This window comes from Chlamydotis macqueenii, chromosome 15, assembly GCF_036417535.1.
Source record: "Chlamydotis macqueenii isolate bChlMac1 chromosome 15, bChlMac1.mat, whole genome shotgun sequence".
NCBI classification, from domain to species: domain Eukaryota; kingdom Metazoa; phylum Chordata; class Aves; order Otidiformes; family Otididae; genus Chlamydotis; species Chlamydotis macqueenii.
This window is the reverse complement of record NC_141570.1, coordinates 13,121,423-13,140,270: the sequence shown is the minus strand read 5'-3', so window position 1 is coordinate 13,140,270 and position 18,848 is coordinate 13,121,423. Positions and strand designations below refer to the sequence as shown.

At 56.7% G+C, this 18,848-nt stretch overlaps 1 protein-coding gene across 12 annotated transcripts in view; it reads left to right on the top strand.

Moving 5' to 3' along the window:
• The first annotated feature begins 1,741 nt into the window (after positions 1-1,741).
• The window catches only part of CAPN15 (calpain 15), a 55,527-nt gene continuing 38,420 nt past the window's right edge, over positions 1,742-18,848 (top strand). For 2 of the 12 annotated variants that reach the window (XM_086759455.1, XM_086759462.1), the window contains exons 1-4: positions 2,065-2,165; positions 7,364-7,735; positions 7,831-8,002; positions 17,867-18,186. In XM_086759455.1, coding sequence (XP_086615581.1) covers positions 18,011-18,186 — 176 coding nt within the window. In that variant the 5' untranslated portion in view covers positions 2,065-2,165; positions 7,364-7,735; positions 7,831-8,002; positions 17,867-18,010. Of the gene's footprint in view, positions 1,983-2,064; positions 2,166-3,700; positions 3,756-4,435; positions 4,458-7,363; positions 7,741-7,830; positions 8,003-10,332; positions 10,351-12,014; positions 12,161-14,654; positions 14,793-17,866; positions 18,187-18,848 lie in introns of those variants that run through there. The other 10 variants (XM_086759456.1, XM_086759459.1, XM_086759458.1 and 7 more) reach the window with 10 other exon arrangements.

Here is an 18,848-nt window from a genome sequence, read left to right as displayed (position 1 = left end):
ACTGCCCACACGTAAACGTGCAGAGACATTTTGAGCGCTTTGAGGATCCCTCCTTGTCTCCAACCGCTGCTCACTCAGGTTGAAGATGGCAAGGATGAAGGCATACAGTAGGTCTTGTTTGACGTGTGGCAGACTTGCGTGGACATCTCGACACCCTAGGGCACCTCACGCAGCGCCAGATGCCGGTGTCCTTGCGTCCAAATGCGTCGCTGTGAGCTGAGCACCCAGATCCCCTTACAGCTGATGCTCAACAGCTTCAAGGGTGATAGCTCTTACTTGAAACAACCACCATGGCTTCCTAAGCCCAACTTCACCCTTCCCCCAGCAGATCCCAACAGATTTTGCTCTACCTGGGAGCCCCACTGGCCGTTTTGGGGTGCTGGGATACCTGTCCGGGCGCAGGCTGGGTGCCGGGCACCAATCCCATGATTTCCCCTGTCCAGGAAACCCACCTGTGAGTGAGGGTGGCGGGGGACCGCTCTTCCCCTGGTCCATCCCTGAAGAACAAAGGGAGAGCTGCTTCTGCAGCCTCTAGAGAAGACCTGTCTACAAAAAAATGCACCGATAGGACTAGCAGTTACTTCTTACAGAGAGATGAACAGAAGCAGAAGCTTTTCACTTGGCGTTTGGCCCCTGCATCGTCTTTGCAGAAGACTGATGGGTCTCCCAAACGCGTTGCCGTCGCTACTCCCCTCAGCTGCCTGCGCAGAACGGCTCAGGTCCCCTTTGGGGAAGGGTCCAACGGCCTACAGATAACATTTCCCCTGTTGAGCAGCTGTCCTTTTTCATTTAGCAGCCATGAACTCCCCCTCCAAGCACAGTGGCGTGAACGACAATGCCTTTGCTGGAACAACGACCATTTATTTCACACCTGTGCGTGCCAGGCTGGCGCGGCCGACTCCCAGCTGGGATCCCCCCGTTTTCACTTGTGACTGCAGGAAGGGCGCGCCCCTGCACCCCGAGCTCAGCAGGCGCGGCACGAACCGCTCCCACTCTTCGTCTCCGTGGGGCGGGAGGGTTCGAAGGCGCTTCCCAAACAGGTGAGCCTGGCAGCGGGGCTGGGCTGGGACGTCCAAAATTGGGGAGCCATAGATTTGAAGCCCCACCTGTACCTACCTGGCAGCGCAGCACTCGAGGGCTGCAGTTCAGGGGGCAGAGGTTTTGGGGGGCCCACCGAGGCCCCCATTGACACGGCTGCACACCGCTTCAGGGCTCAGCCGACTGGGTGCCACTTTCAGGTTCGCTTCACGCGCCGCCCAGTCATTAAGAGCTGTAATTAGCCAGGGTTCAGCGGTTCCTTCCAGGGCGGCTGGGCTGGCCGCGCAGTGGGAAGGCCGGGAAGCACGGTTTTGCTCAGCCCCGGGCTTCTGATCTCCGCAGCGGGAACGCCCGGGCCCTAATCCACCCTCTCCCGACGCCCTCCCCGGGGCAGCGGATGGCGACCGCCCGCCCGCCCGCAGCATCGGGACGGGCCCAGGCGGCCTCAGAACCGGTGTTCTCCGTCTGAGGGCTCTGGACCGCGCACCCTGCCTTCCACCCTCCGAGCGCCTGGAGACCCCGGGGCCCGCACGCCTGGGGCCGAGCCCGCGCCCCCCACCGCCCGCCGGAGCCTCTGGGGGAAGCGCCGCCTTCGGTACTGACCCCCCGGCCAGAGGCGGCGCTCTCCCCCGGCGGCCGCAAAGCACCCTGGGAGTTGTAGTCCTCGCCCCCTCCCCACCGCAAGGCCCGCACTACCGGCCGCGCCTCGCCGCTTCTCTCCTCCGGACCCGCCGGCCCCTCGCCCGCCGGGGGGCCCCACCGGCCGCTCGCCGGCCCCGAACCACCGCTCCCGGCGCTCCCCAGCTCGGCCACCGCCTTCCGCTTCCTCCCCGCGGCGCCCCTCGGGGTTTGTAGTCCTCCCGCCCTATTCACGACGGCCTCTGCGCTGTTTCCGCGCCGTAACGCCCGGAGGCTGGGATGGGGCGCTACGCCACGGCGGCGGCGTAAGGGCGGGTTCGGGGACTCCGGGGCAGGCCAGGCCGGCGGCGGAGCGGGAGGAAGGCGCCGGCGGAGCGGCCGGGCGCCGCGGCGGGGGAGCGGGAGAGGGTGGAAGTTGCCGTGCCCGGGGGAAAGTGCGGGGCCGGGGAGGGGGACGCCAGCAGCAGCGCGGCCGCCTCCATCCCCAGGTAAGCGGCGGCCTCCGGGAGAGGCGGGAACGGGCCGCCCGGGGCCTCCCGCCGCGGCTCCCACCGGCGCTCCCCGGGCCGGAGCCTGCGGCTGGGCCCCGGCCTCCCCGGGCCGCCCCCCCCTCACCTGTTGCCGGTGGGCCCGAGCCTGGGTGGGCAGGGGGCGCGGCGGGAGCCGGGCCTGGAGGCCGCGGGAGGACCCCTGGTGTGGGGGTCGGGAGCCGGGGGTCCCGCCGCGGGGGTCTGCGGCTGCCGGGGAGCCTCCCGCGGGGTGAGCTGTGGGCTGCGGCTGCCCTCCTCCCCCCTCCAGCCCGGCCCCACGCCCCGACCGGGTTTTCAACGAACTTGAGAGTCGTGCGGCAGCCGGGGGGAGACGGGCGGGGGGAGGCTTCGTGGATCCCCGCTGCAGCGCCCGCCCCGAGCCCTTGCGGCGCGCTCCGGCCTCGGTGCGGGGGGGTGGGACCTGCCGGTGCCCCTCTCGGGCATGGAACCCCCGCTTTCGGCGGGTAACGGGCACGGAGCCGCCGAGTGCCGCCTCCGAAAGAACCAGGTTAGAAAGCCGTCTGCTGGGGGCTAAGCGGGGGTTTGTGCGGAGTTTCCAAAGCGTTTGCGCGTTTGCCCGTTGGAATGGGTCGGCTGGCTCTTACGCTTGGCTCTCTGAAGCATCCCAAGGCTGTTGGGGCCCCCGTGCCTCATCGAGACCCCTGGATTTTACTGCCCGTCGGCTCAGCTGCAGTTGCAAGCACGTCAGCCTCCAGACCCTGCGTGCAGAAGTCTGGAAAAGGCCCCGTACGCTGGCCAGCCGCTCCATTTTCTGGGCAGTTTTCACCTCCCTGTGCCTGCTTCTGGGGTACCTCCCTTCCCTCCCAAGCACCCAGAAGCAGATGTTTTGGGGTGATCATCTGGTGAGCTGTTGGAGGAGAGCGAATAATGTGCACGTTGTGTTTGAAATGTCACACTGTTCCCTCCAAGCGTTTTTTTTCAGATGGAAATCTCAGCTGGCGCTCGGCGCTCCGTGGGCCTTCAGGCCCAGGATGCGGATGGCTGTTTTTTCATGGTCAGATGGAAGGTTATCTAAGAAGTGCTTACTGTACGTGGCCTGGGGCGCTCATGCACGGACGGCGGTGCGCTGCTGCGGGTCGGTCGGGTGGTATTGGAGAGGAGGAAAGGCGCTTAGGGTGAGCTGAGAGGGAGGCGAGTGAATCAGAGCCACTGGGCTGCACATCCCAGATTGTCGCCCTTGTCGATCTGAACGCGGAGATCTCGCCATACTTTGCACGTTGGCACCTAGGACTGCTAGGGACCTGTATTCTGAGTGAGCTGCTGCCTCTCCTCAGCTGGAGCAGACCTGTGGTGGGAGGGCTGCCGAGTGGCAGAGCGGCCTCCTGCCACGCTGCGGGTCTGGTGGGAGGGCTGCCGAGTGGCAGAGCGGCCTCCTGCCACGCTGCGGGTCTGCTGGTGGCTTTTGCCTGGCCGTTTTTGGAGACCCGCTGCCGAACGGACTGGCTTGTGCCTGTGAGTGAATCGGGACCGAGCTGCTGGAGCATAACGTGTGTCAGAGAGGCGTGATTCAAACCGCCGTGATTTTGTGTACGTGGGGATATTAACTAGCTTAAAGTTGCGTCAGCTTCTGTTTGTGTCCAAGGCTTTAACAGTTGAAGGCAAGACCCAACGTTGCTCCCTTCCCCGGGTGGGGTTGGAGGGCTGGAGAGGCCTTTGAAGGTCTGCTGTGACTCGCTGTGTTTGCTGAGCCACGCTGCTTCGGCAGGAAAGCAAGCAGCCTCCCCCAGCCTGCTGACCTGGTGCGGTGAGGGAACCTGAGGCGTGGGCCAGGCATAACGGCTTTCGAATCGGAATAAATACAGAAAAACAAACCAAAACTGCTAAAGTTGCACATAAAAAAAAAAAGGTCAGGCATCCTGCCCAGAGCTGGAGCTGTCTCGCGGTGGTGGAAGGGCTGGGTGAGGCCGCGGAGGGGCCTGGATGCCGGTGTCAGACGTGCTGATTGTCCCACCGCCCTCCGCGGGGCACCCTGTATCTTTTCTCTGAACACCGCTGGCTTTGCGGAGGGAAATGGCCCGGGTCCCGGCGTTGCCTCAGCCAGCTGAGCGCGATTGGCTTTATCTTGAGGAAAATGCTCCGCTTTCATCCGACCCGGAGGTTTTGTGGGAGCTTGCCAGGTTGGCGGTGGTTGCACGTGAGAGCTCGAGAGGGACCCAGCCAGTCCCCGGGCCGGCGTGCGCGGACACGGCTGCGCCGATCGCCGCTGGCGGGGACGCCAGCTGCTCTCAGGTGAGGTGCAAGGGGGAGAAATGCTTTTTTCATCCCGTCTTCCCGCTTCTTCTGAAGCAGTGCTTCTGTTCTGACCCTTTCTGTGAGCAGAGGGGCCCAGGAAGGAGCAGATCCTGTGGCTTTCTGTGAGTGAGGGTCTTTCTGAAGCAGGGGGAGGCTGGAGCAAAGGGCTGTGGCTGCCTGCGGGGTAGGGAGAGAGGAGGCCGCTTCGGAAAGCGCACGTTAGAGCCCGTGTCCTGCCGAGACGGCTCTCTCCCAGCGCGCGGTGCTGGGAGGAAGCTTGTGAGCAGCTGATTTGCCGGAACTTGGGCCTCTGAGAAGGGTCATACACAGTGCAGCCTTCAGAAAGCTGCTTATGGAGGTGGGACAGGTGAGTCAGAGCCTTCCTCCTCGTTTTCTGTCATAATCCCGCTCTTCAGAGCGAGACGTGCTGCCTGCCAGCGCCCCAGGAGCCTCCTGGATACGCTTGCCTTTGCCTCAGCCTTGTGTTGAGCAGTGGCAGCTGAGGGAGGCAGGGGAGGCAGAGGGGCTGTTGCCTGCGCACGAGGAACTTTTAACTCTTTGCCTGCACAGCAGCCTTCGCCCTGTGCTGGCGGCTCTCGGGTTGCCTCGTAGGAAATGCCAGCGGCGTTCCCGAAATTTGTTCCTGTTCGGTCGCTTGAAAGGCGAGGAGGGGTTTTGTGTGCCGTTTCCTCTTGCTCTGGAAAAAAACTGCTGCTGCCCCGGCAAGGGGGAGCCCTGGGAAGGAAATAAGATCCAAGGAAATGTGTCACCAGCAGAAAGAGCGTTTGTTTCCCCGCTTTTACATTGCAGAGCGTCGTCCTGTTCAGGCAGCCGGCGTTTGACAGCCGAGATAATACGTTTCTATCGATGTAATTAGCGGGACGGGGAGTTTGCTGAATGGCTTGGGGGCAGCGTGCTTTTCAGGCCGACTCCAGCAAATAGATCAGCGAGGACTGGAAAGCTGCCGCGGGTTGCTGGAATTGGCCCTTTGGGTTTCTGGAGGTTGAGTACATAACTGCTGATGTTTCCTATTGTGCTGTACCCTGCCTGGTTGAAAAGAAAATAACTGGAGGGAACACAGGGCTATTTTTGCCAGTTTGAGATGATCAAGTTTGATTTCTAAAAGCTGAAGGCGAGTCTTTAGGCTTGCACGTTAAGAATAGTATGGGAACCGTGTCTCTGTTCCTCTACAAACGCATGCCTCTGCTCTTTGCCACTGCTGTAAACTCAAATGTGTGCTCGTATAAAAAGAAAATAAATAGCTTTTCTGTCCCGCAGTGCAGCCCCTTTTGTGGCGAGGCAGGGGGCTCGCTCGGTGCCGTGGCCGGGACAGCGTCAGCGCTGGAGGAGGGTGGCCAACGCTCTGCGCAGGGGGCCGAGCTGGTGTCTCACCCCGCTCCTGGGGGTAGCAGCCCTTTCCAGCGCTGCGGGTTTGTCCGTACACATCCGCTTTGGTGAAATAGAGACCGGCACCTTACCGAAAACGTGGCAGCTCCTGCAGCACCAACGTTTCCTGTTTGGCATCTTGTTCCCAGCGCCAGCCCGCGTGATTTGGTTTGCCGATGAGTGAGGAGATGACAGGCACCTTCCCAGCTTGCCTTGGGTTGTGTTCCTCTGACGGCAGAAGGTCTTTCTGCTCCTGTAACAACGAGGTTCGCGGAGAAGCTGGCTCTCTGACAGCTTTGCTGGGTAACAAGTTAACTCCCCCTTATTTGTGCTTGTCTGTGGAAGCGGGGACGCTGCGCAAGGGTCCTTGCGTGCTGGGCTGCGTCCTGCCCCGTGCAGCTCTGCTCTCCAGAGAGGCTGCGGCACTGACGCGATCAAGGTCTTGCTCTCCAGCTTGTCCCTGTTGGTCACCTGCCTGCGAGATTCAGGCCAGCAAGCGGAGCTCGGGCAGTCCTTGAAATTTCAGCACAGCCAAAAGGTTTTATTTTAAGCTGCTGGGCATTAAGCGGTTTCTTGTCCTAGCCCATGCGTATGCAAACACGTCTCCTGCAGGAAAAATGACGTGGTGTCACGTAGGCCGGCGTAGGCGTTCGTGGGGTACTCACCCTCCGGTGTTTGTCTTGCTCTCTCTCCAGCTCTCATAGGGCTTAAGCCTTTCCCGTGAGCGGGAGCGGCTCCACTGAGTGCCTCGGAGATGCTGTGGGCCACGAGTTACAGACCCTTGGGCTTAAAAGGATCCGGATGGGCCTTTTGAACCGTGATCAGTCCCTTATTTACTTTTTACCACTCCCCGAGGGTGTCTCTTGCCTGCTCCGTGGGGTTCTCCTTGGCTGGTTTGATTTCATTAGCAGCACGTGTGCGGGGGTTCACCGCCGGTCATCTTCTCCCTGCTGCCTGGAAATCGCAGTGGTGCAGAGCGCTGGAAGAGAAAATCTCTCGGTGAATTCGCCGTAACCCACCCCAGCAGCATCGCGCTGCACCCCAGGGTGATGGGGGCAGGACCGGGATCCGTCCCTCTTGGATGCTTCTGCCGTGCTCCCAAAGAGGCTCAGGGATGACGTTGTTCTAGCTGAAGCCTTATTCAATTTTTTGGTTCCTCTCCAATTAAAATAGAGAGAGTGAGGGTGTGCTGGTGAGCCAAACCGTTACAGACAAGGGTTCTTGTTGCCTCCATCTGGTAAAAGCCTGTCCCGTAGGAGACGGCACTTCTGCAAAGTACGAATTTCGTTAGAACAGGTTGTTTGGAGAGCAGAGCGTATGAAGGGGAAGGGGCGATATCTTAGGGGCAGGAGGTTTGCCGAGGCAGGTATTCAAACGTCGTGCCTTTGGGGGGTGGGGTAGGCACGTTTGACGTAATCAGAGGCATTTGTACTTTTGAATTTCCAGTGGATGTAAGTGCTAACGATGTCCTGGCTGTGGGGAGTAATTAACAGCTGTTTCTGTATCTGAACATCCAGGCGGTGTGGCCCTCCAGACAGCACTGCGTTCACACCCAGACCCACTGGGAGATGCTGCCCTGTTGCTGATTGTCAAGAGCTGCCCAGAATCCTCACCGCCAAGACCCTGCTGTGCTTGTGAGGCGTTGCGTTACCCGGTACGACAACAGGCCTCGCCAGAACACGAAGCAGCATCTACCTTCGGAGAGAGCAAGGCCAGTGCTGGGAACAGAACTGTAAACTCACCGCCAAGGGTGCTGGGACCACGAGTGAAGAACCTGAGCTGACTCAAAAGCGGACCAGTTCCTGTCTCCAGGCGGGACTGAGCTCCAGCCGGATGCCACGGGAAGCACAGAGCCTTCGGAGAGCTGTGGATGCTGAGCGACCTAAAATGTGAGGTTGGTGGGTGTGCTCGTGCGACGCTGATCAGCCCGGAGCCCCAGCACCCGGTTATTCTGACTTGCCTTTCTTTCCTCTCTGTTCACCAGCCTGGCGCAGCAGCCGCTCCTTCTAGCAGGCGTGGCGTGCTCCCGGACCATCTAGCATGCTCCTCAAGGCGGGCCGCTCAGCTGGTGCCAACAGCGGCCGTTCGATTCCAGGGACCCCGGGCTGACTTCACACCAGCTGGGCCCTGGACCTGCCGAGCAGAAGCCGTGTCGGGTGAGAGGCTTTTCTGACTGCGCTTGGCGCTGGGCTGGGAGGGGCTGAAAGGAAAAAGACCCTTTCTCCTCCGGTTTGCAAGCACGGTTACCCCGCTTCTTGTCTCCCGTGCCTCTCGTTCTTGTCTTTCTTCCTTGTTTTGATTCTTTCTCTGAGTGTTGCCCTCTCCTCACTGTCGGTGTGAAGGCCACGTGCTCTTGCGGCTGGGGATACTGGTGTCCTCTGGTTTTCTCATGGCAAAGAAACTGTAAGAGTGGAAGAGAAATATTTGCAATATTAAGCCATGGAACTGCGTGGCTGTCCCAGGGTGTGTTTGAAGGAGTGCAAGGGCAGGAAAATAAATTAATCTAAGAGACTCTGCATTGGTTTGCCTGCAATAAGCACGGTGTCGTGGCAGTTCCCAGCTCAGGACTGGGACAGAGAGGTGACTGTTTTGTACCTTCTGTGGCTGGGCTGCTTTCAGCCTGGCGTCTCCGTGTGACCTTGGTGTCCAGCTTTAGCAGGAGGTCTGCAGGAATCTGTTATGGTTTGGGGTCAGTGGAGCCAGAGCGTGAGCACTCTGGTCTCTGGGTGGTGACTGTCACCGGGCAGGTGTCGGCTGAGATCTGTGCCGTGTTCTCAGGTGTCGGAGGGATGAAGTAACGTTCCTGCTCTTGGGTCAGTTTTGATGCAGCTTCAGAATGTCTTGTGAACGCTACTGCAGGTGCGCAGAGCCCTTGTCCGTGTTGCCTGACCTTGCTGTGAAGGGGGCTTCAGCAAGCAGAGCCTGCTGGAGGGGAGGCTGGGGGTCCGTAGCACCACGTAAGGCTGCAGCAGCCGGATGCGTCTTGCAAGGCATCTGAGAGGGGCTCCTGTAACGTGATCTCCCCTCCATCTGCCGGTTTGGGTTAACGTGGGTTCAGGAAGCAGGCAGCTGGTCCTGGTTAGGAGTCCGGCTCCATCAGCGTGTTGGAGGGCCTGCTAGGGCTGGCTTCGCTGCGGCAAAGGCAGCTCCTTCCTCAAAGCGTCTGTGTTATGTTTCAGCCCTCTCGTCTTGGAGTACAGCGTTTCCCTTGTACGATCGTTATATTTGTTCAAAGAACTGCTCTCCTGGGCAAACACTGCTGAAGGCGGTGTGTAATTGAACACATCCTACAGTTTAATTGCTTGGTGTAGCTGAAGAGGAGCCACTTGTGACGGAGATGGAGCCAGTGTAGCTACTCCGATGAGGAACGGGTATCGCAGTGGTGGCAGGCACTGTTATATTTATATCAAAGTTGTTCCAGGTGTTATTCCAGCTGTATGATTTAAATCATCTCTCGACGGAAGTAACGGCAAGGCTGCGACACCAGTGTGCAGAAGGGACTGTGTGCTTTTCAGGACGGCCCAGGACAGAGCTCAGGAGTAATCTGGAGGCGGAGAGAGGCGAGCAACGATGGGATGCTCCTCTGTTCGGTTACCGCACTGAGCTGTGCTAGAAGAGGAACTATCCTCTTGCCCTCCCTGGGTTTCACTCTCCCCTGTCCTCTCCTGGTTCCCCATGCTCGCAGAGAAGGCGGCAGCCTCCGTCACAGCTCTCAGTGGTTCTCAGGCCTGGTTGTTTCTGGTGGAGATGCCAAATGCTGTTGTTGTCTGCCAGGCTTACCCTACCCCCGCGCTGGCCCGAGGCACAGCCAGAGACGGGCGATTTACATCTAGGCCAGTCGGTTGGAAACTGGGGCGTGGTGCCTGATTAAAGCCAGGAATGGCCAAACTGGGTAAAAAATGGTAGAAGGAGACACTGCTGCCCTTGTGTGAGGAGTTTTGGACGGGGCAGTGCGGTGGAGACTGGGAGCTGCCTCCAGCAAGGGTTGCAGCTGGATGTGGCTTGGCTGACTGACATCTTTACTGTCTGTCTGATCTGTGTTATAATTAAAACTGCGGCTGGAGTGCCTGGGGACGGCATGCTCAGGGGACATCTCCTCCACCTCCTGTCTCTGAGACTTTGCTTTCCAAGCCCGTGCCCTGGGTTTTCACTGGCTGCGAGACCCCGCTTCTTACTGCAGCTGTCTTCCCCTCCCTTCTGCGGTGGCCAGCTCTTCATCTGCTTATCCGTCAGCTTAGCATGATCTGAAGGTACAATCCCTGGTGTCCTTTTGGGTCTGACCCCGTGTTTGTGCTGCGCCTGGGCGACTGTGCCCCTCTACCAGTTCAGCTTGCTGCATGACTGGGAGGAACTTCACGGGCCATCAAGTCCAGTTCCCTACCGCCAAAGCCAGTCACCTTGTGCGGGTCATGAACTGGTCCAGTAACTAGTTGTTGGAACTAACCCTGTGCTTTTCTCCCCAGTGCTTCTGGAGCATCTGGCCCAGAGATCTGCTCTTTGAAAGGTTAGAAACCCTCCTCTGGCTCCCAGTATCCAGTGTTCCTGGGCTGGTGTCTTGTACTTGTGCCATTGCAGAGTGTCATCTTGCAGATGAGAGATGACTTGCAAATTTTTTCCCTTCCCTGGTCGCTGTAACCTTGATGTCCTGCACCAGTCATGGCTCTTGGTGCAGATTTGGCCCGAGAAATATGTTGAAAGCCACTTTGTTTTTCCTTTTGCTTCCTTTTGGGAGGTTGGTTTCGCTGTGCCCGTTTGTTTCCGTGTTGTGTTTTTGAGCGCTTTAAGTGCGGGTGGGGTTCTGAGCTGCGCGGTTTGTGAATGTTAGTGAATACAGAAGAGCACTTTTTGCGCTGTTGTCGCTTCTGTCGTCTCTTTTAATGTTTGTCCTTGCTCCTTTTGCCACCTTGCCCCGTCAGGAGGGAGAGATGTTATCGGTAACAGTCAATCAGGGTGAACCCGATAAAGGAATGTATCGAAGAGCCAGTGCCTGGCTCTTGCTCGTGGCTCTTATTCATGTTTGTCTCTCGCTGTGAATGTGCAATAACAACAGTTCTGTTCTGCACAGGCTGGCACAGCCTCAGACAGGAAGATCTGCTGTTTACCAATCAACACTGTGCTGTAAGTGAGAAAGAGGGAGGAAAAAAAAAAAAAAAATTATTGCTGCTGGGTAGCCCAGAGTGTAGTTAAACCTTTCTGAAAAAAAGAGGAAACTACGAGCACATGTGTTACTCAAGATGCGTTTTTCCTGGCAAGAGTCCCGTGCGTGTGTTCCTCCTGCAAAGCATCCCTGCTTATGCTGCTTCCCATTAAACCCACAGCATATTGGTAGCAGGCGAGGAAAAGCTCCCTGTTTTCCCAGCGCGACTGGTCCCAGCAGGCAGTCTGTCGAGGTGGTTTTTCAGCCTGGCGTGTTTTGTGGCTGGGGCACTCTGCGGGCTGAGCGGGATGACAGAACTCTGCTACGAGGATTATAAAGGCAGAGAGGAAACAATCTGGAAATGAGATCTGCTGGTGAAGCTGCCCGAGATTGGACGCTGTGGCTTGTCTTGTGTTGTTTCTTCCCCTTGTCTGTCTTTCTGTGGCATTACCGCGATGCTGCTAATGAGAGGAACCGTGCCAGCCCACACGCGCTTTCGTTAACGCTGCCCTCGGAAGCCAGCCACAATTGGCTAGTAAGCTGGAGGGTACCAGCAGCTTGTTACACTTCATTGAAGCAATGTTAATTGACTTAATAGAGCACTAGGGTTTTAGAGATTTGGTTGTGGGGTTTTTTTTGTGTGTGTGTACATGCAGACCCTGCTTCCGCAGTGCCTTTGTTGCCATTTTCATGCTTATTCAGATGAGGACCTTCCTGCTCCTCAGCTGTCAGCAGAGATGGGTTTTGAAGTTAACCCTTATTTTGAAGAAGCCCTCCCCTCCACTGCTTCTTCCTCCTCTTCTCCCCATAGCCTGTAATTAAGATGTCGATTGCCTTTTCAAATCTGTATAATCCCCTCTTTCAAAGTGACCGGGGTAGATTTCCAGTAGCTCACTGGATAATCTGTTGCTGGTTTACAGTGTCCTGTGCGAGGGAGAAGAGGAAACTTTTTTCAGACTTTGACCCTAGTTGCTTTGTGACGAAGCTGGCTCTGCAATAAATCTGCTTTTCCTATCGATCTTTCGCTTCAGGCTGTGGACACCTCTTCTTCTGCCTGCATACTTGGGAAGAGTCAGTGCTGGGCGTTATATGCAGCTCAGCCCAACTCGGCTGCTGTGTATGAGTTTCTTCTGTGGTAAAGTCGGGCCAGAACCAGTTTCCCGGCAGCTGAAAGAAGGTAAAGATCCTCAGGCTCGCCTTTGCATGCTAACGTCTGTGGCCAGAAAGATGTGCTGCTGTTCTGGACTTGGCTAAAGCGTGAGGTGCTGTTCTGTGCTGGTCCAGGACTCCGGGTTAAATTATCTTGTTACCTCATTAGTAGCCCATCTGGAAACCTGTTTCCAGGCAGCTAATTTCATCTAACGATTTCTCTGCAAGTGGTGCACCCACCTTGTTTCTCACCATGATTTGGAAAATAGCTTATTTACAGCTTCCAGTCCCCTAGATTTCCTTGAAGGCCAGACCATCTGACTCACCTCTTCTCTCAGCCCATCCCAAACGTTTGGATGGGTAAGTTTTACCCTTCTCCCCATCCCCCCCTCCTCCCAATTTGCGGTGCTTGCATGCTGCCTGTCATCCTAGCGCCTCGCCACCCTGAAGACTTCTCAGCCGTGGGAGGCAGGGCAGTGCTTTGAGTCACGGGACGATGCCCCGAGTCACACGGGAGGCTCTGTGGTGGAGCGTGAGTGTGCCAACCACCGGCCCGTCCTTCCTGTTAGATCTATGCCTCAGTCTGTCCTTGGAGGTGCCTTCCCACCCCTCCCTTCCAGCAGCTTTGCAAGGAACTGGAACTTGCTGACACCTTAATTTCCTGCCAAGACTGCAGCATTCAGCCTGCCTCGTAGCACTGGCTTGGCAGGTGGGGGCAGGAGGAAAGAGCACCAAAACTTTGGTTTTTGTCACCCAGACGCCAGCTTTGTGTGATACACCTGCTCAGCGTGGGGCGTTCCGGTTTGCCTGGCCGCTTTGCAGCAGGGGTCCCGCGGGTGGTGACGGGGCCTCTCGCTGCGCTGCAGCTGTGGAGCTCTCCCTGGGTTGGTGTTCAGCACGCTGGATTTCAGTCTGTCCCGCATCTGTCTGTGGTGGATGTCTTGGTGCTTGGCTGCTCTTTTCCCCCCTGCCTTGTGGAAGAAGAGCGATTGTCCACCCTCCCTCCTCTGGGGTTACATCTTTTATCAGGGTCACCTCAGCCTGGTGAATACGAGTCACACTCTGCCTGGTGCTGGTACCTGGTTTTGCACGTCCTCAGGTTCTGCTGTCCTGCAGCAGAACCTTGCGGAGCCAGGAGCCTGACTGTGTATCGCTTGCTGGGCACACAAATGCTTGAGCTTCTTTTCCTTGCTTGCTTGGTACGACACACCATCAGGCCTCTGCTCTGCGTCCTTCAGTTATCCCGTGCGTCGTCTGTGACTTTATAACCTTCTTCTGCCGGTGTGTCTCATGCTGTGTACCTTACCCATCCCTGCACGCTGTTCCTTGCTCACCCTGGACCCTGTGAGCATCTGTCTCCTTCGGTGGTAGGTGGGGACATCTCCTCCTGTGCCTGGTGGCAAGATTTGTAAAAGGCCACATCCCCATCGTGTCTGAAGTGTTTTTCTCCAGCTTGATGCCTCAAGCCAGCCCCGGCTCCTGCCGCTGCACTCTTCTGCCCCAAACTACTTTGTGTTTGGGATGTGTGAGTTACATCCTGCCGTCTCCAGAGACCTGCTTCTGCCAGGGCTCTGTGTGGGGACTGGGTGTTCAACGCTCTTCAGGAACCGTTATTTCTCCCTGTGAGGAGCAGGTTGCACGTGAGTGAGAGTAGAGAGCTCCTCCTTTGCTGTTGAGGGTGATACCAGGTCCCAGCTTGTCCTGGTCAGCCCCCAGGCAGAGGAGTTCACACAGCAGAAGGAAGGGCTGACACTTGCAGCTTCATTCCTAGAATTAAGCCTCCTGCTATGTGGCTTCCTCTGGGCACAACTTTGAGGGATATTTTTCCTCTAGGTACATGGTGTGCCTTCTCCTGGGCCAGCTGCTGGCCCAGCACCTGGCCCAGAGCCATCCCATGTGCAGGGTGGCTGTGTCTTCCTTCCTGGATCTTCCCTGGAGCAAGGCAGTAGCTCAGACTTTATTTACAGGAGGAATTAATAAAGTGACAGAGTCTTGTCCCGGAGTCTGGGAAGCTGAGAACCAGGAGGAGTTGGAAAACTCAGGCAGGAGCTGAGCTGGCTTGTGCTTCATGGATGAATAAATGGATGAGAAAAGGAGTGCGAGGCGCGTCCCATCACAAGGAGAAGGCTTCTGCACATGGGATGGACTGGGATGAGTCTGCCTCACTGGCTTCCTCCATGGGCTGGAGCAGCTCCAGGGACCTTCGTCTCTTCTTCCTGCTGTGTGCCAAAGGGAAGAGCAGGAGGTTGATCCTGGGAGGATCCTAGGAAAAGCTGATCCTGCAACTTCCTAGTTACGTTGAAACACATGGGCTAGTTCTCTATTTTTTTTTTTTCTTTTTTCTGCTCTTCAGAGGCAAAACCTACTTTAGAAGCAGAGGGAAGGAAAGGGGGTTGGGCAGACTGGGATCCCCACCCTTCCTGCCTGCTTCGCTTTGGGTGGTGTGACAGGGAGCTGCGGCCCAAAGGCTCAGCGCTGCTGGCTGGAGATGAGGAGTGGAGTTTATCTGGGAGCACCCAGGCGGCTGCTCTGCTGTCCTGGCAGCGGGAGGAGCCTCCATGGGAAAGCTTTGCCGTCCTGAACTCGCTGTAGGTGCCTGCTCCTCAGGGTGCTGGCGGGGCGATCTGAGGAAGGGTCTGCCTCACCTACAGCAGGTCAGGGTAAGTGGGTGCACTGACTTGGGGGTGGAAAGATCAAATCTGGTTTTATTTTGGGAGCAGTTTAAACGGTGTTGATTGAAACGTGGTAATTATTGCAGCTGCAAGGGGCAAAAAAAAAACCAAAATCCAAACTCAGCATCTTGCTACGGTTAACTGGTGCTTGAGTGTGAATTTCCAAGAGTGAGATCCACCCTTCGCAAGATGCTTCGGTCTGTTCGCATTGTTGCTTCCTCTCCTGATTAGATAGGTGGAAGCAGTGCTTTATTAATTAGGAGGAAAATCCTGCTCCCGCCTGCCAAGGCAGAGGAGCTCTTGGCAGTTCTTCCGCGGCTTCTTCAGCACGGGCGCTGTGCCTGCAGGGTGTCTCCCGGGGCATCTCCCTGCCTGGTGGGAGAAGCTCCTTCAAAATAAGACTGGGGGCTTCCAGAGAGGCTTGCTTCTTTAAGCTTCTTGCTAGGGCGTAGTTTATGTTCTCACTTTCCCTTCTTGCAGGCTCTTCGTTTGCTTAGTGTTGCCCAGCGGCGTTTTCCGGCTCAGCACGGCGAGCGTGTACACGCTTTGCGTTGAGCTGGAACGCTGCCGCTCCTCCTGTTTTCAAACAGGTTCACCCTCTCCCCTCCTTGGGCCGACATTCCCCCTCAGTATCATTCACTGGCTGCTCTCCCCTGGTGCGAGGGGTGACCCTGAAGAAAAGGATTTACTGCTTTGCCTGGAGAAATCCGATTTTGCACAGCGCTCACAGCCAAGCAGCCCGCTTAGACCAGCCAGTCTTGGAGATCACTGCGACTTAGCCGCGTTATCCCCCACCTATTTATAGATACCTGCCTCTGCCAGCTCCTCCCACAGTGGGGTTTTAAAGCAGGACTCCCAGCCTCTCCTCTCCCCGCAGAGCGTTTGCGTTCAGCCGCCTGCTCGCGCTCCCTGGCGCAGACCCGGCGGAGGAGGCCGGGCCGAGACACCAGCGACGCGTCGGGAGCCGGCAGCGATGCGGCCAGCGGGCATGTCTCTCGCCTGCTGTGGTGAGCTAAAACTGGCGTTGCCGTGCGTAGGAGGAAGAAGCGAAGGGTGCTGCTTTTCCAGCCTGGGGGTCAGCTGAGGAAGCAGTCTTGAACCAGCCTGTGGAGTTGCTTTGTTTGCAGTTTAGCTCTGCGCGAGGTGGGGAGTTTGTTCTTCTAGCAGGTCTCTTGGTTGCATCCCCCACGCCTTTGCTGCCGTTGCGCAGTCCGGCTGGAGCCGTCGAGGGATTCGGCAGAAAAGCCAGAGACATCGCAGGTGTGGGACAACTGATGTCTCCAGTTAGACTCGAGGTGGCGATGCTTGGAAATACTCTTTCCCTCACATTGCATGGCTTTCATTTAGCCAGAAAATCAGATTTATTTTAAATTAACTGCTTGAATAGCAGGAAGGGAGAGGGGAAGCACCAGGGATCCGTTTTGGTGGATCTCCCAAAATGGGTGAAGTCTTGCTGTGGGCAGGAGCGGGGTGCAAAGCACGGTGGCGTGTTGGCTGATGCACAGCCAGTAGACAGACCAGTTAAAAGGAGGAAATCCAGGAAGGGAAAATTGTGTTCTTGGGCTTTTTTTCCGTTTTATTTTGCTAGTCCGGGCTTTGCAGGTAACAGAGAAGGCACCGTGACCAGACACCGTTAATGTTCTCCAGCTAATGGCCCGGTGCAGGCGCATCCTGGTACTGAGCTCGGAGCAAACCTGCACCTGCTCCTTGAGCAGTGCGTTCGAGACCCAGTTATCTGTCAAGGCCTTTCTTGATCCCTTGGAACAATCCTGGGATTGAAAAACTGTATTTTAGGAGGCTTTGTTTCAGCCTTTTTACTGCACAAAGCAGTTTGTTCGCAAAGGTCTTTCTACAGTTCATTCATCTCCAAATCCTGGCGGGCAATTGAAGAAGCTCAGCTCTGCTAATTTTTTCTTCTTCCTCCTTTCTTCTTTTTCGCTCTGTTAAACGTTCCCTTGATCCATCCCTTCTGACACACATCCAGATTGCCATGCCTTTTTTCCTTTAAGGAGAGACGTGTATGTTTAAGCTTCTTGGAATACTAGGCGACATGAAACGCTTCTGCGCTTTAACTGTGAGGATGCTCAAAGAATAAATTCTAAAAAGTAGGAAAGAGAGCCGGAGAAAAAGAGGAACAGTCAAAACCCAGACCTACTTTTGTGGGTAGGGGGATGCTCACTATCAGCTAAAAATTGGTGTGAGCTGAAAGTATTCCACTGCACTTTGTGAGGTAGTCCCAGAAAACATGCTCCACTGCTGGAGGGCAACGCAGATGATGGGCGGGCTGGAGCAGCTCTGCTGTGAGGCCAGGCTGAGAGAGCTGGGGCTGTTCAGCCTGGAGAAGAGGAGGCTCCGGGGAGACCTGAGAGCGGCTCCCAGTGCCTAAAGGGGGCTGGTGGGAAAGGTGGGGAGAGACTCTTCAGCAGGGCCTGGTGTGACAGGACGAGGGGTCATGGTTTCAAAATAGAGGGAGGCAGATTCAGAATAGATATTAGGTACAACTTTTTTTACAATGAGGAGCCCTGGCCCACGTTGCCCAGAGAGGCGGTGGATGCCCCATCCCTGGAAACATTCCAGGCCAGGTTGGCCGGGGCTCTGAGCAACCGGATCTGGTTGGAGATGTCCCTGCTCCTGGCAGGGGGTTGGACTGCGTGGCCTTTAACGCTCCCTCCCCACCCAAACCCTCTGTGATTCTATGAGTCTATCTGGGCTCTAAGCGAAGCTTGCTTCTCCACTTTGCTGCTGTGGTGGCAGGGGCTTTCTGCTGGGCTCTGGTGTGCTTTCCTCCACTAGCTGGGCTGCTTCCCTGAGCCTGGGAGCTCCTGGTGCTTAACTCTTCACGAGCTCCCGTACTCCCCATCGCCAGGCGGTAGAAACTGGTGTCAGTGAAATGGCCTTTCCCGTCCCAGTGAGCACTGGAATGGGGATCCTGGTCAGAGCATGCATGAATAGGCTTCTAAAACTGGAGGGCTGTTGCTGAAATCATACCTTATCTTTCTCTTTTCTTTCCTTTTTTTTTTTCTTTCCCCCTTTCTCTTTTGTTTTTTTCAACTCCTGATCAGAACCGACCTTCCTTTCTCCAGTGTGTTGGGATCTTTACAGCAGCCCATGCCGCAGCGCCTCGCCCGTTCCACTCGAACTGCCCGTGCCGCTGGCTTGGACCTAACCTAGGATAAATCTCAGCGCGGCCTGGGTAGGGGGGAACCATGGGGAGCTCTGCCTCATCGCTGGCCGCGGAGACGGAGTCGGACCACGGCTTCAGTAGCGCGCCCTACGCGGGGCACCCAGCTGTGAGCTGGTATAGGAGTAGTCCCGGTGGCCCCGTTTGGGAAAGCGCCCTTATAACGCGGCAGCATCAGCATTTACACCACCGGGTGCGAAGGTAAGGAGGAGGGGAAGGCGCCTGCTTACCTGCTTACCTCTCAGCTTGATCCAGCGCGGTGCGTTTGGGAGATGAGTTGCTTTGCATCTGATGGAGCATCGGGGCCTTTCATTCGGAGGCTGGGTTCCGGTCCCGGAGAAAGCTGGAGCCGGATTTCCACCGATGGGAGTGACACCAAGCCACATCCTTTTCACAGGGCTGGTGATGTCTCCCGCAGAACAGATTGCAGGACTCGTCCCAGCTCTTCCTCACTCACTTAAATTTGGAAGGTGGCTGCCTGGGAACGGGATCTTGGTTCTTGTAACAAATCTGCCATTTTCTTGTGGCTCATCTTCTTTCTGACCTCCCACCTGCGCTGTGGGTGTCGCAAACGGAGGGTTGTGACCCCAGGTTGGGCGGCGATAAGTAGCAAGAGTTTCTGAGCTCAAAAGAGCAGGAGAAGCTGTTTTCATGCAAAAGCAGTGAAATGCTTTCAAATACCAGATCCAGGAGAATTAAACACGCCAAAACAGAGTTACTCTGAAAAGAGCTCAGTGTTTCCAGCCCTCAATTTCGATCCCTCCTCGATGAAAACAGCACCTCGGCTGTGTCTCTGAGTCACTGCCTCTGCCCCTTCCCCGTCAGCCACTTGCAGTGAGGAATTTTTCTCCGCGTTGCAGAGC